The 25,002-nt window shown below is 40.0% G+C and overlaps 3 protein-coding genes across 3 annotated transcripts; 1 reads left to right on the top strand and 2 right to left on the bottom strand.

Annotated features, from left to right (window-relative positions):
• Window positions 1-299: 299 nt before the first annotated feature.
• foxd2 (forkhead box D2) lies at window positions 300-2,108 on the bottom strand. Its single transcript, XM_031307488.2, has one exon. It carries the CDS (start codon window positions 1,627-1,629, stop codon window positions 526-528), a length of 1,104 nt encoding a protein of 367 aa, XP_031163348.1. The 5' UTR covers window positions 1,630-2,108; the 3' UTR covers window positions 300-525.
• Window positions 2,109-8,077: 5,969 nt separating this feature from the next.
• foxe3 (forkhead box E3) lies at window positions 8,078-10,772 on the bottom strand. The gene has a single exon (XM_031306995.2). It carries the CDS (start codon window positions 9,875-9,877, stop codon window positions 8,603-8,605), a length of 1,275 nt encoding a protein of 424 aa, XP_031162855.1. The 5' UTR covers window positions 9,878-10,772; the 3' UTR covers window positions 8,078-8,602.
• Window positions 10,773-20,880: 10,108 nt separating this feature from the next.
• haus8 (HAUS augmin like complex subunit 8) lies at window positions 20,881-24,869 on the top strand. The gene is made up of 10 exons (XM_031307420.2): window positions 20,881-21,017; window positions 21,462-21,526; window positions 22,011-22,072; window positions 22,330-22,456; window positions 22,703-22,804; window positions 22,892-22,995; window positions 23,139-23,297; window positions 23,475-23,616; window positions 24,201-24,342; window positions 24,566-24,869. Exons 1-10 carry the CDS (start codon window positions 20,953-20,955, stop codon window positions 24,690-24,692), a joined length of 1,095 nt encoding a protein of 364 aa, XP_031163280.1. The 5' UTR covers window positions 20,881-20,952; the 3' UTR covers window positions 24,693-24,869.
• Window positions 24,870-25,002: the final 133 nt, after the last annotated feature.

The raw sequence follows: 25,002 nt of genomic DNA, 5'->3' as shown, positions 1-25,002 counted from the left end.
TAGTGGGAAATGGTTATTTTTGTGTCACAAACCCCCCTTTGTCTCCATGTGCTTTCTAAGTAAAACCTGAGTTTGCCGTCTCTGTCAGCCTATGTCAACAACAACAGTGCCATTTTCTCACGATGCACAAAATAAAAACAATACAAAATCATAATAAAATTTGTAATTTATATTTTAAAAAGTCGGAAAACATCCCCGTAGCCATGGGTGACACATTTTAACTTAAGTAAAGTAAGGATCTTTTTCTCCCATTGACAAATGGAGGCCACATGCCAGATTGCAGGCCAGCATTGTTTTTAAAAGATCCTTCTCCGAGTTTCTCTTGCTTTTGTCTCTCAATATTATACACATATTTACAAACCATAAATAAACATTTGTCTCCTCTTACATTGTTAGGGAGTAGGGAGAGCCAAAACACTCTTATTTCACCAAGAATGCACAGCCTACCTTCACATAGGACGACGCCACAATTGGCGTTTTAATAAAAGATTTTCATTCTTGCCTTCTTTCTTTTTTTTTTTTTTTTTAGAAAGGACAAGTGTTTATATTCGGGGTTTTGCTGGAAAAAGTCTGTCCCTGTGGCCCGGGTTGTAATATGCTGTCCTGTGATAGGTTCATATGATTGGAAGCAGAGGCCAGTGCTGGGGTCAGTATTGCCAGGATCTGAGCCTGGCTGCCCGGCTGCGCGCTGTAGGAAGAAGCGGTGGAGTTGGCCGCACCAATGATATTGTCAATGGAGAACGAAGGCCGACTCGGGGTGCTGGAGTCCGTCTTGAGAGGCGGCAGAGACGGGCTTAGTTGAGGGTAAAAAGGCTTTCTTAAATCGGCCCCTAAAAGGGAGGGAAGGTGATGCGGTGCAGGGAATATGGAGGCTGATGAGGGCAAGGTGCAGGGGGCGTTAGGGAATGGGAATGAACCACCTGTGTGGTGTGGGTGATACGGGTTGTGGGCTGCGTGGAAGTTCTGTAGCTGAAGTCCATAGTTGTATCCATACGGGCCGTATCCAAACCCGGGTAGAAAGCCACCAGACTCCCTGAGGATTTCATTAGTTTGGTGCCTCTTGAAGCGCTTCCTCCTGCGCAAGAAGCTGCCGTTGTCGAACATGTCTGCGGAATCCGGGTCGAGGGTCCAGTAGTTGCCCTTTCCGGGGTTGCCAGGCTCTCGTGGGATTTTCACGAAGCAGTCGTTTAAGGAAAGATTGTGGCGAATGGAGTTTTGCCACGCGGGGAATTTCTCCCGGTAGTAAGGGAATCTGTTGCTGATGAACTCGCAGATCTCACTGAGAGTGAGACGTTTCTTGGGGCTCTGCAGAATGGACATGGTGATCAGAGCGATGTAAGAGTACGGTGGCTTCACAAGAGCATTTTTTCTGGATTTCTCCCCGATCCCGGTCCCGACCTCTGCGGTGGACCCCATCTGGTCTGACGGGCAGTCGGAGCTGCTGAGCCCGGGAGAGGAAACCCTCTCGGCCGCGTTCTGGGAGTAATTATCGTCCGAGTCATTGTCCAAGTTAAAGTCGTGGTGAATGTACTTCCCATCCTTTCCAACGGATATGTCACCCCCAACCACATCGATGTCCACATCTTCGGACAATGCAGAGCTGTCGGACATATCCGTCCCTAAAGTCATCCTCGGAGACGCCGCTTCTCTTCCCCCTCTCTCCCAGAGTTCCTCCTCCTCTAGTCCGGTAAGGCTACTGAGCGAGAGCTGGCACACACTCTCCCTCTCCCCCTTACAACCACACCAGACTTTTGCTGCAGCTTTATCTCAAACTACTGAATGCACACATAGCTAGAATCTATTGAAAAGATGAATAACTATTTGACCTGTGGATTTGGCGAGTCCTGGTCGTCCGAGGCGGGTCAAGCAGGGCCGTGCGAGGTTCTCATCGAGCAGAAAACGTCTGGTTTTCAGGCGTTAAAAAAACAGTCAAAGATGATCAGATCTTGCAAAAGTCTGGACTTGTGTTTTCTTGAGATGCGATTGTTTCTGTCTGTGGTCAGTTTATACTGTAGCTCCTTTAAAAAGCTACTTTTGGCTATCCAAGTATCTTTCCAAAATATCTTTTTACGCGCAGGGTTGGGTAGGTATCCAGCCAGACTGTCACAATATCCTCCTCAGCTCTCAAAAGGTATTTATAGAAGCACGCTGGTCACGTGGTGTTTGAGTCACTGTTACCAGGAACTGGACGAAATTGCAAGTCAATTTAGATCTGCTCTTTATTCTTAAAAACATTTCGTTAAAAACAAAAACAAAGAACTAACGAACGTGTAATAGCTTTTATGTGTGTAATACCAGTTGTTCCTATATACATATAAACTTATTTTAATAATTAAAGATTTTCATTTAGCTATTAGTTGAAGTTCTCCATCATTATATTCTTTATCAATAGGCCTACTATATTGACAATGTATTAGGGAAAAATTAATATGGATTAAAAAATGTTGAAAACTACGAAATGTCTTATTAAATAATTCAATATTGCGATTTAATTTCTGAACGGTTAAATGGAATTAAATGGACAGTGTTTGCAGTGTAAGGCGAGAGGAGTAAGATGTGTTGCGATGATGATTAGAATATTTATAAAATAGTCTACAAACACAAGCAAGATGAGCTATTAATAATTAGACAATCATCTAAATGCATTTTTTAAAAATCAAAACAAATCTCCCATGTGCTTATAATATGGTTAAAAGTAGCTATACAGTAGTTATACAAATGTCTGAAAAATATTAAAGCTCAGAAGAAAAAGATAATGAGTGTGGTGGAAGGGCAAATCCTAAAAGTAAATCGTGTAACGTGCAAATAGGCCTACATGTAAAAGTCCACATGCAAATCGTCAATGGTACATTCGTCTATATTTTATTATTATATATATATTATGTATTTTTATTATTATTAGTCAATTGGATTTCCGTTCCTTTTCAAAGGCAATTTGTTAAATTCAGAAATGGCAGGCTATAATTTGCGTCCATAATCTGTCAAATAAAAATGAATTTTATAATAAATATTAGGATGTCACTATAGGCATATTACCACTCTATTCATTTGCCATTCTAATTATTATATCACATGTTTCGTCTGACCTGAGACTTTTGATCTGTTTTCTCAGTTTGTATTGACGGTGTTAAATAAACAGCTTATACAAACGGAGCTCTTTATTCTGTCCCCTCATAAATTGGCTGATTTAGGCCGTATTGAATTCCCCCTCAAAGGTTTTGGCCAGTCGCCTAATTCCATCATCACTTCTCACGGGTTTTGTGTTTTCCTTGTCAAGAAGTCACAATACTACCCATCTGCATTTTCTGCATAATTCACACAGGAGGTATGCTACACAGTGGCGCAGTCAGCTGCAACCTGCTCCAATTCGTCTTCGTCAGGAGTGAAAGGCCAGCAGCAGATGACAATGTGTAATGTGTCTGTAATGTGTGCAGGGCTGACATTCCAGTTCATTACGCTGCAGAAACACCCAGTTCTTGTAATGCATTTATATCAGCACCCCATTCATCTTAGAGGACAAACAACAGATTGTCATATTTTTTTTTCCGGCTTATCAGGTAACAACTCATCTCGACTACAATATATCTGTATTGTTTGTTTGCTTTTGTAAGTCTGCATTCATGTTCTTTATTGAAAGAAAAGACGGTACCACTGAGGAATCAAGTGCAGGTCAAGCAATACCATCTACAGTTCGCCCTGACCGAGCCGTGGGTCCTCTCGTCTGACCTGTCCGTCACAAGCCTTTTAAAATCTGAAATAGACGCACTGAGACCTGCGTGGCAGCTGCCCACACATTTCTCCACGCCTCATGCCCTATATTATATTTTTATTTTTTTATTTGAATTGGATTCGCCGGTTTTGGAGCCATGGGATGAAAACACTGTCACGTTATTTATTTATTTGATCTCTCACACTGTCTATAGACGTGTTGATTTATAGCCTACTGTATTGGAAAGATCTAATATCAATAAATAAAAGATTACAAAAATATATACACATGTTTTGTGTAAGAAAGTGTAAACGTATATGCCTGTTTTCATCTACAGCTCCTTTTATTATTACATAGCTTCCACAGCGTACCTGCACATATTTCATTTTGTTATGACATTTGGCTGAAAATGCATTATTTGATCGATTTTATCGAATTAGTTCGGTTACATTTAATACAAGACGTGCGCTGTTTATTTCAGGTTCTTCAAGTTTCCAAAGGTTCAGTGGGGTTGTGGTTCTTATGATCCGAATGGAGAGGTTTCTCATCATTACAGTTTGTGGGGTTGAAGCGCCCTCTGCTGTTGCCAAAGTCATACCAATTACATTCTAACACTGTCGGCTGTCGAGAGGACAGTAAACGCCAGTGTTGTGTGCTATAAACATAATACAACTGACAAACTGAAGGCTGTTGAGATCTGAGCCTATTTTGAGAGAGGGGCAAATTAAGTTCAAAGTCAAGTCAACTAGCAGTTATTTGTTAATGCACGCAGTAGCCCCATGTAATACGGAAATATTGTCTTATTAAATAAAAAAAAAAAAGAGTACAAAGTAGGACTAATTGTGTGTATTCATGTAGCCTACATTACAATACTTATAGATATACATATAAATATATACGTATATACTTATATTTGCATTTGGCTGTCAGACAGATTGTGAGATCAGCATTATTACAACAGGAGGTTTAATGAAACACATAAGGGTCTACTTGACTTCAAGTGGTTGAGGAAGTACTCAGATCCTTTACTTAAGTAAAAGTACTAATACCACACTGTACAAATATACTCTGTTACAAGTAAAAGCCTGTATTCACAATGTTGCTTGAGTAGAAATACGTATATAATCAGGAAAATGTACTTAAAGTATTAAAAGTAAAAGTATCCTCAACACAGACAAATGTCCCCTGTAACTGATATCAGATATATTATATCATTAGAATATTAATACTCACGTATTAATGTAAAAGCAGGATTTTACTGTTTGGTGGAGCTCATTTTGAACTATTTTATATCGGACTGCAGCTAATGATTATTTTCATTATAGCTTCATCTGCTGAGTAGTTTCTCCATTAATCGATTGATTGTTCGGATTGTAATGGTTTCACAATGGTATATTAAATTATTCAAAGGGAACGCAGCAAATCCTCACATTTTTGCAAAGCAACAATTATCAAAATAGATACATTAAAATAATTGGTTTTCTGTCAATCAACTAATTGATTGTTTCAGCTGTACTTGTATAAACTGTTGGATAGTTTCATTTATTACAAAACATCATATTTTATAAACTCATTATGTGTTTTTTGGGTAAAACTCTTAATTTGTAAGTCTAACTAAACCTGGCAAATATTGTAGTGGAGTATAAAGTACAATATTTCCCTGGGAAATATGTAGTGGAGTAGAAGTAGAAAGTGGCATGAAAAAACAAGACTCAAGTACAAGTAGGCTACCTAAAATTTGTACTGCTTGAGTAAATGTACTTAGTTACATTCCACCACTGAAGGGAGCAGACTAAACTGTGATACTGAATTAAAACAGTGTCACATTTCAGATCCGGCGACTCATTTACTAGCCTATAGTAAATAACATCATCTGAAACTGAAATCTGAAAGGCAACAAGTGACAACTGGAGCACAATGTTCAAAAACTCCTGACATATGTGAAGCCAAGAATGGATATATAACCTACACAGGAGCAGCTTTGAGTTGCAGGAAGAAAACTTGCTTTTTGAAATTGCTGTATGCATGCTTGGTGTCTTTCAGATATGACATCACAGAGAGATATTTCCAACACAGTGAGTTTTGTTGCATGAACATGTTCAGCTGTTCAGAAATGTAAATAGTAATGTACAGTTGTGAAGCCAGCCCCTCATAATTCTTAGCGACTGCATTGTCATTAAAATACAAAAAGAAATTCTGTATGAGAAACAAAAAGCTGATGTAGAGCCAACGTTTTATCAGCTTCTTAATGATATCTCAAATACTGTGCAAACTGCCTCTTTGTATCAATGTTGAATAGTCAGAAACGCTTTCATCAGTGCACTTGATTGTAAATAGCATTTGGGACACAGGGAATTATTATCTGCTTACTTTAGCAGTGGTTTCATTGTTGACTGTTGAGCAAATAAATCATAATCACAACAAACTCATAAACAAAGAAATCCTTGATGAAGAGGGAGGATGATCCCACAGGCTGAACATCTGGCTTTTGCTTCCACCTAGTGGTGGAAACGTTGAACCTGTTTGATTCCTTCCGTTCCAACTGTTTGTTCATTCAGAACTGAACAAACAGTTGTTGTGTTACACACAAGTAATGAGGTTATGAGCAGGCCTGCTCTTTGAATTTTGACTATGCTGACAAACTGCTTTGAAATATCAGTAATGCTCCCAGGGCATGTAATATGTGGATGTAGATGATCAAAGGCAATGGGGCTTGCTGTTAGGAATTTAAGATGCTGTCCTATTCATCAAACCAAACAACCAGTCTAGTTTGTACTTACAAGTTCTACCTGCTTCATCCTAATGTTTGATCATGTGCATGGTCAGATTGACCCACCAGGTGGCCCTGAGAACAACTATGTGTTGGGTTTACTGCAACAGGAGGAACAGTATAGCTGCAGACTCTATAGGAGTTTGAATATATTACAATCCTAATGTTGGTACTGATTGTAATATGGGCCGCCACAGAAATTGTATACATCCGCCCCTTTGATGCATCAATAGTTTGAGTGCAGTTTAGATGCACTGTCTCAGGGCCTCAATATCAGACCAGGAAGTAACACACAGACAAATGAATATAGCCATAATTGATAGCTTTAAGCATACATACCCTAAGCAAAAACAAACTCAGAGCTTTTTTATTATTATTGATTGAATAAATACATATATTTTTTTGTATCGCTATCTTTCCATTCTGAAAATTGTCCCAGTTGACTACAAAAGACTTTTCTGTCACCAACACCAACTATTCCATTTTATTTCTACATTTCTATATGACCTTAGATTACTTGGGAAATACTTTTTTCCAAAATCTGATAAATTGGTTACATTGCTTCAACAGAGAAAACTAATTAAAATGCTAATTAAAATCGGAATAACAACTAGTTGTTGATATTGTTGATGATAACGAGTGAACAATGAGTTGATTTGTTATTTTTCAAATACTGAAAAAGGATTAAAAGGGGCATATCTTACATGTGCATCCACACCTTTGAATCAAAAAATATTGTTTGTAACATAAAACTGACAGATAAACATCCATTTCACAGCTACCAATAAAGCATTTTCATTAAAATGATCATTATTATTAAATGGAATTAAAGATAAAGGACTTAATTATGAGAAAAAACAACCTGCAAGTGAAATTGTGATGAAGATTATTTCTCTAGAGATGTTGAAGATGCAGAGACTCTAGACCAAACTGTGAAAGTGTTTTCAGTTCTGTTTTGACTATACGGCCTATGTAGCTGAATAAATAAGAACATGTGCTTTATTAGTACACTTTGAGTGGTTATGACTAGTTCAGTCAATGTATTTGTTTAATAAGCGTGCTTTCCTGTGATCTGTATTTCATTTTTTTAACAACTTAATTCATTATGTGATGATGAGGACTAATCTGTTTCTTGTTAATCTAATTGTTTATTTATTCATTGTGTCTAATGTAGCCTACTACATTTGTTCTTATTGTTTTTACCATTTAGGCTTTTAAATTAAATCAAATCAATGCTTCAAATTGTATGTTTAACTTGGTGGAAGATAAAAATATTTTCTAAAAAGGAAATGTAAACATGTCTCAAGTCTTACTTTTTGAAGCAATTTTGAGACGGTTTTGTCTTGAATATAAAAATAATAGCGTAACAATAATATATGATACAATATTTTTGTTAATGAAGACACTCATGTTATCCTTTTGACTGTAATTAATAAAAAACGGTTTCACTGATTGATAGATATCATACGTACATGTAACCTGCAGTTACACTAAAGCCATATAAGATAAACTCCAATGTTTTTCACTCACAAAGAGAATTATCGAGAATAAAGACCACATTTATTTTTTATTGTAAAAATGAATTTATTTCAGGCGACCTGTCGTCAGCAATGATAACACTCTTTTAATAAAGTTTTTATACATCAACAAACTATTTACATGAAAAACTGCTGACTTTAATTCAAATATACTAACAAACACGTGTAAAAGCTAACTCTAAAACACAGGAAATATGAATGAAATGTGGCACAGTAAAATACATTAAACAGTCATGGAATGTGTCAAACGGATCTAAATGGCTTTTAAAATAGGAATGTTTTATCATGAGGCTCGGTCTTTTTGTGTGCGGCTCATCTTTGTCTGATCCTGGCAAATATAAATCACCGAAATCCTTACAGGAACTTATAAATTCATCGTTTAATAAGTGACATAATTAGGCCACTTACGACATTTTGAAATAGAGGCCTTATATTCGGCTCTAATATCCCAATAATAGTATTTTTATGTTATTATACCAGACCTATATCCATCTATTATGGACTCATTGAGGGCATATTCATCTAACATGGGACTATTTAGTGGCCTATAATTACTTAGGATATTTTTTTTTTGCAAATAATGCCTCACAGATACCGCTCTAATCCTGACGCAAAGTTGGCTTGTCTCATGTAGGTGTTGTTGTAGGAGTTCATTGGACTGGAGAGGCCCAGCAGCTGCTCCGTGTGCTCGGCGCAGGAGCCCGGGCGCAAGGCCGGCAGGGACAGCCGGTTGCCAGAGCAGTACACTTGAGAGTTCCCCGGAGAGAAACCGGACTGGGTCATGGTGGGCAGGTTTGGAGGAGAGGCCGAGGAGGAGGAGTACGGGTACCCGGCGGCCAGGTTGGATGAGAGGTTTCCGCTGTTTCTGTTCAGCATGTTCGCCGAGGGGTTGCCAGTCTGGGTCTGGAAGCACGCAGACGGGTCGGTGCCGGTGACCGAGCAGTTGGAGGTCATGGAGCCCAGGTCACCTCCTCCCAGGCCCAGGCCCAAACCAAGCGCCTGGGAGTTGAGGTCTCCCCCCTGGCCGCTCTGCACTGTCTGCTGGTTGATGATGTTGTCGATGCTGAACATGCGCGGCTGTCCTTGACCGGCCCCGGCGGAGGTCTGGTAGTGATGCAGCATGGCCGGATGTGGGGATGTGGCAGTCAGCTGGGAGCCATACCCGGACCCTATCCCAGCGTACAGGGTGTTCGGGTACGAGGGCCTGCCCATTGGGGTTGGGGTGAACGCGCTGGAGCTTTGCATGTAGCCGGGGTAGGTGCTCACATCTGTGCGCTTGAATCTTTTCCTTCTCCTCAGAAAGCTCCCGTTGTCAAACATGTCCTCAGCGGCGGGGTCTAAAGTCCAGTAGTTGCCTTTACCCGGTCTGCCGGGCTCCCGGGGGATCTTGACAAAACAGTCGTTGAGGGTGAGGTTGTGGCGGATGGAGTTTTGCCACTTCTTCGAGTTCTCCCTGTAGAAAGGAAAACGCTCCATGATGAACTTATAAATGCCCCCCAGGGTGAGCTTTCTCTCGGGAGAGTTGGCAATGGCCATGGCGATGAGAGCGATGTAGCTGTAGGGAGGTTTCCCCCTCTGGACGGGCCTCTTCCTCCGGCGGCTCCCGGTGGGCAGGTGCTCCTCAGTCTGCCCCAGAGCGGCTCCATCCTCCGTGTTTGGACTTGTTCCCCGAGGCTCAGACTTGATCAAAACATTTTCCTTTGACCGGGCCTGCAGCATCAGAGGCGGCGGAGCCAGCGGCGAGTCCAGGCTCACACTCGGAGACATGACTTGTATAGGACTTGCCTCGGCAGGCGAGTGCTGCGTCTCAGCGGTCATGTTGCACATGCCAGAGAAGTAAGAATAATTTGCCAGATTCATAAAAAAAACTATGTGATGGTCTTCTTTTTGTTGAAATTATCAGCTGGGGAAAAAGCCCGTGAAAGAAACAAGTTAGGTGCGTAGTTTAGCCTACTGATCTCCTGCTCTGGCCAAAAATAGCCCCTGTCCTGCACTGGTGTTTGGGGTGGTGTGTGTCAGTCCAGGTGAGAGGAAGGCGTTGACAGTTTTATAAAGCGAGGCAGGAATGACGCCACTGGCTCGCCAGTGACGATGGAGGCAGGAGGACAAAACCCAAAAGAACAGTTTAATTATTCCTCTGACTCTGATGGAAGATCTCACAGTTATGGAGTTTGAGGTATGTTTTCATGTTACATTGTTAGGATAATTAGTGTTCTAGATGGCAGTTTTCAAAAAAGGATTTTAGGATTTAGTTAAGCTACTAAAAAATACTTATTTTGGAAAGGCCTTTTGCCAGCTCAATGTCCATGGTAAGATATATGGCCCAGTTAGGTAGTCTAGATCATATAACTTATTGATATGTCAAACACCACACATTATTAGTGTTTGAGGCACTAACCGAGATTTACTGATGACCCCTTCTATCTCTCTGTGTCCACTGTTCTCTAGCTGCTTTCACTGACAGCTCTGTGTATATCCAGGGCAGAAACAACACTCACAGAGCTGCTCTGTGCTACTCCAAACCCAACAGCCAATCCACCAATTGAAAAATAATAACAAGCCACTGAAAACAAGCAATTGAGTTATCAAAGCTTTTGGGGAAGAAAAGTAAATATCCCCTTATTTCATTTTCATTTTTGGAGAGTGATAATCAAACAGTCCCCCGGCCAGAGAGAAGAAGTGTTATCTTATGGATCTTTAAGTAAAAACACAGTTCATGCACACAACACCCTTTAAACACAAGCATGTGATGGTGCTTCTAATTGATTATTTAGGCAAATAGAGGGTTGACGTTAATTACAAAAGGGAAGATACACAGGGAGGTGACCTGCTGCCATCACTTTTAACAGCATGGGGAGAGGTGCTGCAAACTGTTGTGAATGATACGATGTCTGGAATGCGCCCAGCAAGGCAGACAGATCATGTCATCATGCTACATGCACGTTTAATAAACTGGGTGGGGGATGTACAGATGGGAAACAAATTAAAGGTACACCTGAGTGGCATTAGGGGGTCACTGAATTGTTGATAAGTATACAAATTATGTGAATTATATAGCAATGGCCTTCACAATCGCCATATCTCAACTTAATTAAACACTTTTGGGAGAGTTTGGACCAGATAGTTCGACAGTGTTTCCACCACCATCAACAAAACACTGAATATCTTTATAATATTAGTCAAACAACTTTATGATGGTTTTTCCTTTAACTTGTAACCCATTTATACTGATGACCTTTACAATACTTAAGACAACATGGCAAACATTCCTGATATAAACAAATATGATGGTGGCAATAATCCCACCAAAGTCATTAATCATAACTACCCACTGTATTACTGGATGCCTTCTTCCTTGTCACCCTAGACCCACCAACACAAAGTAGCTGGCAAACCGTTCCCCCCCCCCACATATGATAGGACCCCTCCCGACCCAGCCGCAGCTCAGACAACACTAAGCCCAGCTAGCTACTCACAGCCAGTGTCTAACAGCTTCAGACAGGCGTGGGAGCGGGGCTGTATCCAAGCAGGATCTGCCCCCAGAGCTGCCAGGTCAGGCAGGACAAACAGGGGCTCAGGCCAGGAAACGGGCCCTCTGCCTCGGGGCCTGCGGCCTCTTGCTAATCCCCTCTCCTCCTAAACCCACTCCACCACCCCACCAGAGCCTCCCTATACCTCTCTGCATCTCTACGCTCCCTATACACTTGTCACAGACACTGTACATTCTAGTACCAATATGTTTTTTTTTTTTATACAATAACACCTTGATTCAGCTCCACCGTGTATTACAATAATTTCAAAATGGCTGATATTGTCATCATCATTGACCATGATGATGCTGCTGACCTGCGACATTGGCAACATTAAGACCTATTCATTAAAAGGAAATAGGATTGAAAATGCCATATTTCTGCTATTTCACTGATGGGCCTGGTTGGGTATCCTCTTATGCAACAGCTAAGAGAAAGCCTTACAATGCACTTTCTTTTTAATGGTGGATCAAACAACAGCGTGGTTACAGGCAGTCCGATGATAAAAATTGTATCTTAGGGTATTGTGGTTCCAAACAATTAGGTTTCATTTGTCTATCTTGGAGGCAGTGGTTCCTGTTTTGTAATTGTAGCCCGAATTATATTGTTAACCTGACCATAGAATCCAGAATATCAATATCATTTAAGACAATGCCCAAAACAAGTTAGCCTAAATATGCTGTTTTGGCATATTAGAATGGATAACATTTAACAATTTGTAGATTTTTGTTGTTGTTGCTCTATACACCCAAACACGAATATGTACTGTTTATAAAGATATCCTATAAAGAAATCCTGCTGATACCTTGATTTATATTTTGGAGAAAGAAATTGACATTTACAAGTTATAGTCCTCGTTCTGTTAGCCTGCCTCAGCCAAGGACTGAGGCAGCCTTCCATCCTTCAGAAAATGCTTTGGTTTTGTAATGCACAAGTTTCTTGCTTCACTCCAAAAAGGCACATTTTGAATCTCTCACTTAAACGTCGGTTGGACCAAAGTGGCCCGGCTGTTTGAACTGAATCCATATTTAATACCTCATCAAGTATTTGGTGTAATCCAAATGTTATGTATTGGCAGCTCTCCCCTTTTTTGGAGGGATTGGTTGGAAAAGGAAATTGTCACACTGGGGGATCTGTATCTCGGTGGCATATTGAAATCCATTGAGGATGTGGTACAGCAATTTGGAATTCCTAAGTCTCAATTTTTAAGATATTTGCAACTTCGCCATCTATTAGTGGGGATTTTTGGATCCAGTTTTTCAGCCCGAATACACCAGAATGTTTAGATAAGGTGTTGTTGAAATATGGAAAATGTCATAAGGCTTCTGGGGATTGTTCAATGCTTATGCAGAACCTGGGGGATAGAGCCTGGTCAGCCCTCAAAAAGACATGGGAAAGGGATCTGAGTATTACCCTGGATGATGAGGAGTGGGACAGAATCTGTAGGAATATTAAAACTATGTCACGCGATATGAGTGTGCGCCTCATCCAGTTCAAGATTATGCATTGCATCTATTGGACTTCCTCCAGATTGTTTAGACTTGGTTTGAAAGACACACCAAATTGTTGGAAATGTGAGACAGAGGATGGCCAATTACTTCATGTCCTATGGTCCTGTGATAAGGTCCAGGAATTTTGGACTGGGATACGTGATAACCTATGTCGGATTGCAGGGACCTAGGTTCCATTCAGCCCAAGATTATTGGTTCTAAGAGATAGATTAATCTTAAACAGAATAGATAGGCACATAAGAAGCTGGGTCCAAACTAGTTTAATGATTGATTGAATGATTCTTTTAAAGTGCTCATATTATGCTCATTTTCAGGTTCATAATTGTATTTTCAAAAAACACCATATTTTTGTTGTACATTGCTGCAACTCCTCTTTTCACCCTGTGTGTTGAGCTCTCTGTTTTAGCTACCGAGTGAAGCATCTCACTTCTGTTCAATCTTTGTTGGGAGACGCACATGCGCAGTAGCTAGGTAAGGACAACTAGCCATTAAGAAGCAGTGTATGAGGGAGTGCCATGCTAGCAGCTAGGCGAGCATTATAACGTGTGTTACAAAGTGATGAACGTTTGTCACGGAAGTAAAGGCTGGACTACAATAGAGCTGTTTGGAGCAGTTTGTGAACAGTGTTTTCTGTTGGAGATGGTAAGTCCATTTGGGGTGGACTTTGTGCTTTTTCACTTTGTAAAACCTATAACATGCACAAAAAAGATATATAACAAAATAAAGGAAAGGGAAAAAGCCAAAAAGCATAATATGAGCACTTTAAGAGGATAGAGGATTGAATGGGTGCCATCAATTCAGGTGGGCCTGTAAGATGGCTAGGGTGGAGGCATTTGAAAAGATGTCACACAAACGGTTTGCCAGATTGGATGTCTACATTAGAAAATGGGGAAAGTATTTGAGCTTTCTGGAAGGCTCCTAAGAAGCTTTGTGCTGGGGAGAGACGTGTATGATGGGCTCGTGGTGTTGTCACTTATACATATGTCATTTATCCATATGTTGTCATTTATACATAACGTTTATATTATTGTCTATTTTGTTATTACTTTGTTGTATGGTTTTGGTTTTGGTGTCATTTTGTTTTCTTGGGTTTCTTTGGGTGTGTGGTGATGACGAAGGGTGGGGGGATATGTTCATGTTGCAAATTGTATGTTTTGTGTGTTTAAATAAAAATAAAAATTGTAATAAAAAAAACAAAAAGGCAATTTTATCCTTATTATACATATTTCAACTTAGCAATAGCTCAGGCTTGCTGTCACACCAGCCATTTAAAAAAAGAAATTGGTAACCCAAACAACAAACTTATAGTATTTCTAAGTTATTAGTAAGTTAGAACTGTGTTTTGTAAAGCCAAGGCAGGTTTCATTCTTCACTTTGAAATAAACATTTCATTTTCACTTCTATTAGAGATTTAAACCCATTACTATAGTGTTGTAAATGTGTATGTGTCAAAATGTCCCTGAAAGCATTAAAAAAAGACCAAACAACTGTTGTGTTTGTGACAGAGGCTAATCATAGAATTAGTGTGTTTCCATAAATGCAGAATTAGTTGAATACAGGTGTATTTGAAGTCACAATTGTAGGGATGAGTGGTCCCCAATTTCCAGTTGTACACCAAAAGTCTCTGGTGGTCTCAGATAGTAGTTGGTCTGGAGGTTCTCTTCCTCTTTTTGATGAAATCCAGAGAAATATGGAGGGACAGGTCACAGGCAGAGTTGCTGAGTAAACACTTGGTATCCATTCATTCGCAAAGTGGCTCCAGGGGATGGGGAGGAGGGGGGGCATGAGAAAAAGAAGGGGAATAAAAGAGTGAGAGCCAAAAAGAGGGAGACAGAAAGAGAGAGTGAGAGAGAGAAAGAGAGAGAGAGAGAGAGAGAGAGAGAGAGAGAGAGAGAGAGAGAGAAACAGATGAGAGAGTGCAACCTTTTTCTTGCTCAAGCTCATCAAGTACGGGCCAGGGCTCCTGAAAATGCAGGGATTACCAGGGTACTGGGGCTGTACTGGCCTGGGCCGCATCTGCTCACTCCTGCACTGCACGCTACAATGCCCTGCTAAAGCACTGCAAATGGTTCACACACACACACACACACACACACACACACAGCCAGTCATGCTTGCTGTGTGGTGCTCATCTGTCATTCGCAAAAATTCACATAGATGCTTAACACATGAAAGTTATGAAGTTATATATAAAACACATACAGTATCTTTAATTTAATTGTGTGTGTTAAAAGTGTGTGTCTTTGCCTGAGTTTAATAGTTATCTATTGACATTTAGAGGAACAGGCTCCACAAAATACAATTTCTCCTGTAATTGCACATTTATTGGGGAGCATAGCCTACACCTTTGACCTGTAATGATGTGATTGAAGATACACTGCATTATCTTCAAGTTTCTGCCTGAATAAACAACCCACTGCCCCCAAGACACATGCAGGAAATCTGCCAGCCTCCAGCACTGCAGCTCAGGGATGCTGCAAGGTTTATTCACAAGAGTAAACACCAAGCTGAGGTCAAATTCTGTGAAGATAAGCACTGCAATTAAACAATTAGGAAGTGAGCGACACGTGGATGAGGTGGAAAACTAAGGCTTTGTCATTTGATGGAGTCTGCAGTGTTGCTTTGAGAGCATGCTTTTCATCATTACAAAACTGCAGATTACATTTGGTAAAATCATTTATCAGTTAACAGCCAAGAGACTGTTAACTTAGACAGAGAGCAGGGGGAAACAGCTAGCCTGGCTCTGTCCAAGGATTTAAAAATAAAATCCGCCTACTAGCACCTCTAAATCTCACTAATTTAAAGGTCCCATATTATGCGATGTGCATTGTCAGGTTTATACTTGTATTTTGGTTTTCTGCTAGAACATGTTTATATGCTTTAAAGGTCCAATATGTAATATATTTAGGCCTACTGTAATAAATCCAAAAATGACGCCAATGCGTCATCAGATATTAAGGAAACATGCTAAGTTGAAATACTATCTTTTCTGACAACAATGCTAAAGCCAGTATTTTCTCCTTTTGAAATTTCCATTCCGTGACGGAATGTCTGTGTCTGTGTTTTGGCCTGTGCGTTGGTATCAACTGTACAGTTTGACAGCCAGTCCGGGTTGCCAGATATACCTCTGAAAACGTAAACCCAACGTGCTACAGCTGTAACGTTAGTACAGCCATGAAAGCAGCAAACAAACAAATGGGATCAACGGAGATAGACTACCGACCTAAAAAACCCTGGCATGTTTCTAACTGTTACGTGACCAGAGACGTAACAAACCCCGGGTAAATATTGGAGATGTATTTGAAAGATGGAGAAAGCTTAGAGCTCAAGGACGGAGAGTTGGCTAATTTCCTTCTGAACAGGTAAGCATTAGCTTGAGGCTAATTTATCAGGGCTACTAGGGACGAGTACTTTATGTCATTTCAACATTCTTATACTCACATTGAATTATATAGAGTACCCAAGTTAGTTACTCTCAAAAACAATTGAGACACAGGCAGTAAAGTGATCCCAACTGGTCCTGGCTAACACCGCCTAACTGCTAGCTAACATTACCGGAGGACCAGGCAAGCGGGCCACGGCTGTTTACAACGTGTAGCCTGTTCAGCGGCCGTAGCCAACAACTGTGAGTTATTTTAAGCCAAGAAAGGGGCTGTAAATTGGGAAGAGAGGACCTTGAGTTTGCAGTGTGTTAAGCGATTGTTGCCGTAATTCTAAGCCAATAAAGTGTGTTCAGTCGGGTGGTGAGGACGGCAAGGTAGCTAACGTTAGTGTTATTTTTAGAGGTTCCTACAGTAATTCTAAGGCGAAAAGATGTGTCTGTCAGTTGGGTAACGTACAGAGCTCCGCTTGAGCACAGGCTTTTATGACTGTCAACATAGCCAGCATCTAACGTTAGCTACGCCACTGTGCTGTGAAGTAAACGTCCAGCAACATTGTTGTGGATGCTGGGGTCTCAGACTGGCAACCAACGTAAATTTCGAGTCTGGGGAGGAGGGGGATATGGAGACGACTCTCTCCTGTATTTTCAATTTGTACTGCAGTAACTATTTTAAACATTAGCTGTCAGTATTACATATTGCACCTTTAATGTTAAAAAAAACACATTATTTTTCTCAAACTGTCTGTCTGAATAAACCTGTATTTGTCCTGCTTCTGAAATGTTTTAGCAACTGTTTATTTAAGAAACCCTCTCGAAAAAGCCCAGTCTGCTCTGATTGGTCAGCGTTTCCTGCAGTTTTAGATGTTAACCCCTTTTTCCAATCCTTATGCTTTGATAAGCTAACTATCTCCTTGCCCCAGCTTCATATTGAATGGACAGACATGCATGAAGAAAAGTCCATCTTCTCATCTAACTCTTAGCCACAAAGCAAATATGCCTACTTTCCAAAAATATCTAACTTTTACGATTACATACAAAGTTAATGCTATTAAAGTTAATAGACACAATTTTTTAGGCAGGCAAAGTTAATGCCATGATTGGCATGTGACGGGACACAAACTTTGCATCATTCTCCTATCCAAGCAAATTCAAATATTTTAACTTTTCATCAAACTCACATGGGTATATGTGACGCAAATTTACGCGGCCGGTGTGAACACAACATTACACACTAATTTAACAGCATTGGTATGTGTTGATTTTCAGTGAGAATAGTTGTTTGTGCATTCTTATGTCAAGCTTCTGTAGCTATCATTAAGACATATCCAACGTGATACACCCAAAGTGTTTGATTTGTAGATTTTAAAGGGACAAAATGACCAGCAGAGCCCCCTCAATAGTGTGAAGGTAAGAAGTAAACACTGTCCTAATGCTCCACTGCTTACCATGGTTAGCCAACAGAGAGAAGCTTAACTACTTAATACTTGGAGCCCCTGGCTGACTGGTTGGGTCCTTCCTTAGCTTCTTTCTACAACAAGGGCCACCAAGGCAAGCGCAAACAGTGGAAATCATACACCCGTCTGCTCAGGAGAGCTGACGTAGCCAATACTAAGGTTCTTAAATTCAATTCTTGAATGCTGACTAAATCAATACATACAGTATATCCCACAAGCAAAAGCACTATAATCTGATTTAGTGTGTTAGCAGCGTGTGACTTCAGATGTCTAACTGAATGCTGCAAATACAGACTTTGGCGAAATTGGTTTTACTGTATGAGGCACTGTGTATTTGAGGCATTCCTGGAAGCCTATGTGGACCAGACTGGCAGACTGAGTAGTGATGAGTAACAGCTTACTGCAAAGGGAAGACGGGCTGGTGTGTGGGCTGCATGGGTGGGTTGTCTCTGTGTGTGTAATCATGTGTACATACATGTGTTAGGAGAGCTGACAACAACTTTCCTTTCACTTCATTCAGAATATGAATTAAGCTGTTTCATCTTGCATTTGTATCGCCCTAAAAATGTCTTCAAGCAGCAAAGCAGAGTATCAGTGAGGTCACAGTGACACACACAAACCCTTCATTAGACGTCAGAGTTTCGGAGCAGAGAGAACAGCAAAAGAGGTAGGTTTAGGAAAGAGACAAGGACTTTCATTCAGCGACTCCATGCGTCCTCATGGTGCTGTCTTTCAACGTGCACTGCTCACTCTTTTAACTCCTCAGCCTTGGACTGAATCTTGTCCTTCACTCAGGAGAAAAGTAACAGAAAAAACACTTTACCACTAAAACTTTTATATTATTTAATCACAAGTTTTACTGATTTAATCCAAAAGAGTCCATAGACTGCACCTATCACCATAATCAACGGCACTTGTTTTCAACCTCAGAAGCAGCTATTGGTCCTGGCATTGCTTGGTGGTGAGAGATGGACAGCCAGCATGCAGACACACAGCCTCAAGGCTTTATTACACTCAGAGAGAGAACGAGAGACAGAGAGAGAGAGAGAGAGAGAGAGAGAGAGAGAGAAAGAGAGAGAGAGAGAGAGAGAGAGAGAGAGAGAGAGGAGAGCAATGATAAGACCCGGCCTTTAAACAGATTGAAAAAGTAGGGCACACACACACACACACACACACACACACACACAAATACAGGCATGTATTTGTGAGGTATTTGTTTTAGTGCCAAGCCCAAATGTTCAACCTTTATCGTTAAAATTAATTAAAGCAGAAAGGTCAGAATAAAACTAGTTTCAATACCTGGATGTAATCCAGAACACACACTTTATACAAATCTAATTCAACTACTGTTTAAAAATAATATCTAAATAATATCTAAAATACTATTATGTGATACTACTATATGATACAGAGTGAAATTCCCATAAAGCCTATGTTTAACTCACTGCAAAATTGCCTACATTTTTTAAGTTTTGGATGACCTCTTACAAGCCAACAGTTTTCTTTCTCTCTCTACCCCTGATGGTTTATCCATCCATGTCTGTGGATGTGAATTAGTACAGAAGTTGCTGGCCAGTGTTTACCACCGAGTCCCACACCCACTCTCCCCACATTGTCCTTCCTGTTGTCCAAGACCAGCTCAAGACAGGTGGGATCAACACGCATTATGTTCTCTAAGACTTGTGCACACAAAACAACCAGTAAACTGCAGGTAAGAGAACTTGCTAAGCAGGCAGGCAGACACACACACACACACACACACACACACGGGATGAAGAAGCACACATGCAAGCAGATCCGCGCGTTATAATCAGCAAATAGCAACAACAAATAAAACAAGATTTAAGTTTGCATGTTCTCTTGTGTGACTATGTGGATTACCTCTGGGTGATCCAGTGTAATGTGTTTCACAGATAATGCAACTTAGGTGAACTAGATGCATCTCTGTTATCCCTGTGATGGTCTGGTTACATGTTCACACATGTTTACGCTGGGATTGGCTACACCCACCTAATGACACAGACAAGGGAATAAATGGTAAACTATATATATATATATATATCTCCCTTTTGTGCAATGACTCAAAATTGCACAAAAGGGAGACATAATCTTTGTAATCTGTACAGACTGAAAGTATATTTAACTTGAAAGGATTGTCACTGAATGTGTGTTTACACTGACAGCAAATGCAGACCCTTACACCCATCTAGTGGTTACTAAAACAACTGTAGTTTTTGAAGTCCCCTGCTGCAAATGTCAATGCAGATGCTTTTGATTGGTGCCCCTGAAGAGTCTGTACAGAATAATATGAACACCTGTACAAATGAATGCAATAATCCAGTATACATCAATCAGCCCCTCTCTGTTGTAGTCTCAGCAAAAAGGACAATATCTCTAATAAAATCTTTATGTCCCTCGTTTACCCTAATGAGAGAAATATTAACGAAGATTTTATTTAAAAAAAATAATTACAAGTGATTAAGTAACATAGTATGGGGTGTATGTAAACACCACTGTTGTTGTTTTTTTTTTTGAAGGAAGCAGGTTAACTGCCAGATCCACTATGGACTAGAACAAAACAGGGCAGCAATGGAGAATGATGTAGTATCTTTTTAGAGACAATATTAGTGTTTATTTATGTAATTATAAACATTATAATAGTATAATTTAGTACCTTGACTGTACACACTCCACTACAGCCGATGTCAGCATACACTTGCTTTGCAATGCGCCATAAATGTACAAAAAAAGAGGAGGAAGAAGAGCGGAAAAAACGATACTGGAAACAGAAGGAGAGGGAGAAAGGATAAGAATCACAAGGACGGCAAAGATACAGGGTTGGTGAGTAGAATCAAAGCCGGTCTACCTTATTAGAAATTCTTTGGTAGAATATATGACTCTATATAACAACTATATATAACTCCTGTACAGTAGGTGGCGGTATGTACCTAAAGTTGTTTGCAATCCGCTATTAATCAAGAGAAGCGGAACAAACGTAAATCTTCTTGTTTCTGCCGGTTTACAAAACTGGTGCACAGGCGGTTTACTTCAAAACATCATGGCGTCGAAAAGAACATCAACAGTGCCAAGTAGTTTTAAAGCTGCTTCCACCGACGCTAAAAGGTAGTTCTCGTCGTATTATTTCCTTTCTTTTAAGCGAGTAATTGTCATGTAATTCGCACATGTGTGGCCAGTTAAATTTTAGGAGAATTTAATGTAGAAAAGACCCAGTCAGGCTAAACCGTTTTAGTTAACGCTAACACCCTACAGTTACATTCTTCTATTTACCAGAAACTTCACCTTTTCACACCGCTGGAGCAGGCATATGGCTAATAAGTAGGCTATACAAGCTAATACATGTACACGTCTTTATGTTCTTGTGAATTGTAACAATAAAGTGACATAGCTACTGTAAGCTAACATTATACGTTAGCTTAGCTGGTTTTGCTCGCTTTCTAAATTAAAAGTAAAGTTTTATTTTGTAATTTTTGCTCTCATGTTTTTTTTTTTATTTTTTTTTTTTTACATTTTTTAAATTTGCTACTAAAACTGCTACTTTGTTTTTAGCTCGAAAAGTGGGGGCAATGCTAATAAAGCGACCATCAGTGGAACTGGGAAGAAAAGTGTTAAATGTAAGTATTCGCATATGTTCACGTAACTTAATAGACCTTTTTCACGGCAGACATGTTGACATGTCATAGTAAGAAAAGCCTAAGTGTATTCCAAACCATTAATGATGGCTGCATTCCACTTAGGAGAGGCCCTGGTATTGTGCATGCTGACTCACTGAATGCTGTCACTTATCAGACAACATTACCTATATAGCTTAGTTGGGCTCATGTCACCAATTCCCATAAAGTGTAAAGTATCTTCAAAAGTTCCTCTACAAGGATTACCTTATAGTGACACTCCAACCTAAAATCAGCATGAATTATGTTGAGTAGAATATCCCATTGATGAGAAGTCACAGCAGAGAACATACAACTTTTAAACCATTTCTGTATCAATCCTTTTCTGTCCACCATATCAATATGTTCCAAAATTGCTTAATTAAGTTCACTAAGCTTAATCAATTTATTAATTTTTCATTGATAATGTCTTTTCATCAATCTTTAGCAAGTGGGACTGTTGTCAAGTCTCGCTACATGCAGTCTGCTGAGAAATCATCTCTTTCAAAGGTAGTGCTATTTTTTTATTTTTTTTTAATTAACGTTTTTATTTCAGTTTTCATGTAACGTGTGATTGACTCATGGTAATCCAACTGTTAGGTCTTTTTACTTAGGATATGGACCTAAACTGCCAATATTCTGTGGCTTTTTTAAATGATTAGTTAAATTCTGCCTTCCTTGTCTCTATGCAGTTCAGTTGTCTGCCTGTCGTCACACTTTTGATGTTACCCATTTGTATCTCATTGCACCCCTATAACCATTTACAGAGTAACTCACTGACAAATGAGTCTATTGCTGTGCCACTGAGGCCTTCCTCACCTAAACCCAGTGGTGTCAAACCGAGAGTGGGCACTCCACCCAGACGCTCACTGGCCCCACAGGCTCTACCAACATGTAAGTACTTCCTATGGTGATAACTGTCAATGTGTATTCGCACAGTTGTTCATGATAGATAACTACATTTCTCATGTTGTTAATGTGAAATTAAATCAAAATTTTGTGGTAAAACCTGGCAGTGCAAAGACCTTTTTTAATTTATTTCCCCCGAGTTCTGATTGAGTCTGTAACATAACGTTGTCTAAATGAGAACTCTGTATATGTAACTTTTGCATATGTCTATTCATGTCATCTTCCCTACAGCAATGATGTCAAATGAAACTGCACTTGGGAAAAGTATTCTGCAGTCCACTTTCTCAGATGGACACTGCTTTCGACCAAATTTTGATATTTCAGTAATTAAAGGTAAACTGATTTAAGCTCTTAAAATGCTGAAAGTTATTTACAAATGAGAGTATTGTGTAACAGTTTTTTTTCATCTATCTCTCCAAGAAAAAACGATAATTGAAAATGCAGTAGAGCCCGAAAGAAATCCAGAGCTTGAGAAGAGGGATATTGAGATGCAAACATTCCTACTGGCCTACCTCACAGCTAAGGTGAGTAAGTCTAAACATATAAGTGCATCTGGTGTGCTGAAAGCTGCTTCCAATGCATCTGCTTTGTTAAATCAGTTTACAATGACATTTTAAGTCCCATGCCATGACTGATCTGGCTTTATCTCTTTGTTGTTTGACTTAAGATGGAGAGCAATTCTGCGAAGCTCAAGGCTGAGGCAGAGGCAAGGATCATGCAGGAGATGGAGGAAGAAGAGGCGTTGCATAATGAGGTCCAGGAGAAGAAACGCCATTACCTCCTCATGGAGAAGGACAGCCTAGTGAACGAGCTGCTGGATTTACAGGTCAGGAAATCACCTCCCTTTTGTAATTACCTTTTTTGATATGTGATCGGTCATAAAAAAATATTTATTGCATGTTGAAATAGCCAAGTGAAAGAAGAACATGCTTGTTTTTTTAGAATTGTATTTTAAAATGTGTAATGCGATTCTCATCCTACTGATGTCATTATTTTCCATCAGATTGCTGCTCTGACTCCCTTGGCAGAAACTGCCAAGCAGTTCACAAAGGACTACAAGTCTTTCGCCACAGCTGTTGACACCACCCGACATGAGCTGCCTGTCAAGAACTTCTACATTGACGGGGACAGAAAGGAATTTCTAGGTTGTTGTCGTTACTATGTTTAAAAGTTATTAAAAATGTTGCACAAGTGGCCGGGTTGGCTCAGTTGGTAGAGCAGGCGCACATATACATAGAGGCTTATACCTCGACGCAGAGGACCAGGGTTCTAGTCCGACCTGTGACGATTTCCTGCAGGTCTTCCCCCTCTCTCTCCCCTTTCTCACCTAGCTGTCCTGTCCATTAAAGGTGGAAATGCCCCAAAAAATAATCTTAAATAAAAAAAAAAAAAGAAGTTGCCCAAAACAACCTTGTTAACCATAAATGAATTTGTTTAACACTCAAAAACTTTGCTAATCTGCTTCATCAGGACTGTGTGTATACGTTTTGATCAGATTGTCCCTGGCAACATGAGATGTTACCAGATATTGGTGTGCTGTAGGACAGTTTTTCAGGGTATTCACACAAGAAAATTAATTTTAAACGATGAGTATCTTTTAATCATTTTATGTAACCTTACCTGTGTGTGTGCTCCTGTAAATGCCACATGAAATGGGTTTTATGTATTTTGCAGGAACTTGTGATAAATGTTGTTATAATCAGATCCACCTATATCTGCCCATTTTTAGATAAAGCTGGGACTTGCCTGAAGGAGAGTGAGAAGTTGCTAATGGAGTGCACAGAGGGAGATCATAAGGACAACAGCACTTGTTTAGAGTGCCTTCGCGACATGAAAACAACATCAAAGAACATCAGCCAGGAGCTGTCAGGGTAGGCACATACAGTATATAGAGAACTTGTCTTTTTGAACCTGGTGATGCTGTGAATACATTTTATTCCCCTCTTTTTCCTTCCTGGAGGATTTTGACATTGAGATAGTTACTTTACTTTTAAGGAATTGAATCCTGGCACACATTCAGCAGCGTCTAAAAATGCATCCTGACTTTGACCATGCTGACTTTTACTCAAACGTGGGTGTTCTCCATTTTCCTAGTACATTTTCAGAGCTGCTGGAGCTGTCATCATTGGCCTGCCGCCACACAGTCCATGTACAGCAGGCCAAGGAGGAAGACCAGCTTGGCACTGCAAGAATCCACGAGCTCTACTGCCCCAAACAGTGAAGAATACCACACAGCATGGGATATGCAGTATCCCCGTTTCCCTAGTTTACATATCTGCACCATACTGTCTGATTTCTTTGCAACTGTATTATATCTTGTAAATGTTGAATACTATACTTTAATACTTTCATAGATGGAACATTGGCAATTATTACACAATAAAAATATAAATACAAAACAACATGCAAGAAATGGGTATTCCAGATGATGTGTTAAATACAGCTGCAAAAGTAATATCTAAATCTGAATAGTGTCTTGCTTCTGGAGGGAAATATGTAAGCAGAGTTATACGAGTTAGGCTTACAATTGA

Source organism: Sander lucioperca, chromosome 11 (assembly GCF_008315115.2).
Source record: "Sander lucioperca isolate FBNREF2018 chromosome 11, SLUC_FBN_1.2, whole genome shotgun sequence".
NCBI classification, from domain to species: domain Eukaryota; kingdom Metazoa; phylum Chordata; class Actinopteri; order Perciformes; family Percidae; genus Sander; species Sander lucioperca.
The sequence above is the reverse complement of the archived record's forward strand: the minus strand, read 5'-3'. Positions and strand labels throughout refer to the sequence as shown.

Excerpts from the sequence above, each read along its gene's own strand:
- foxd2 (XM_031307488.2), bottom strand. The coding sequence starts at position 1,629 with ATGACTTTAGGGACGGATATGTCCGACAGCTCTGCATTGTCCGAAGAT.
- foxe3 (XM_031306995.2), bottom strand. The coding sequence starts at position 9,877 with ATGAATCTGGCAAATTATTCTTACTTCTCTGGCATGTGCAACATGACC.
- haus8 (XM_031307420.2), top strand. The coding sequence starts at position 20,953 with ATGGCGTCGAAAAGAACATCAACAGTGCCAAGTAGTTTTAAAGCTGCT. Across the intron at positions 23,298-23,474 it reads ACGAGCTGCTGGATTTACAG|ATTGCTGCTCTGACTCCCTT; the intron begins GTCAGGAAATCA and ends ATTTTCCATCAG. Across the intron at positions 24,343-24,565 it reads ATCAGCCAGGAGCTGTCAGG|TACATTTTCAGAGCTGCTGG; the intron begins GTAGGCACATAC and ends CCATTTTCCTAG.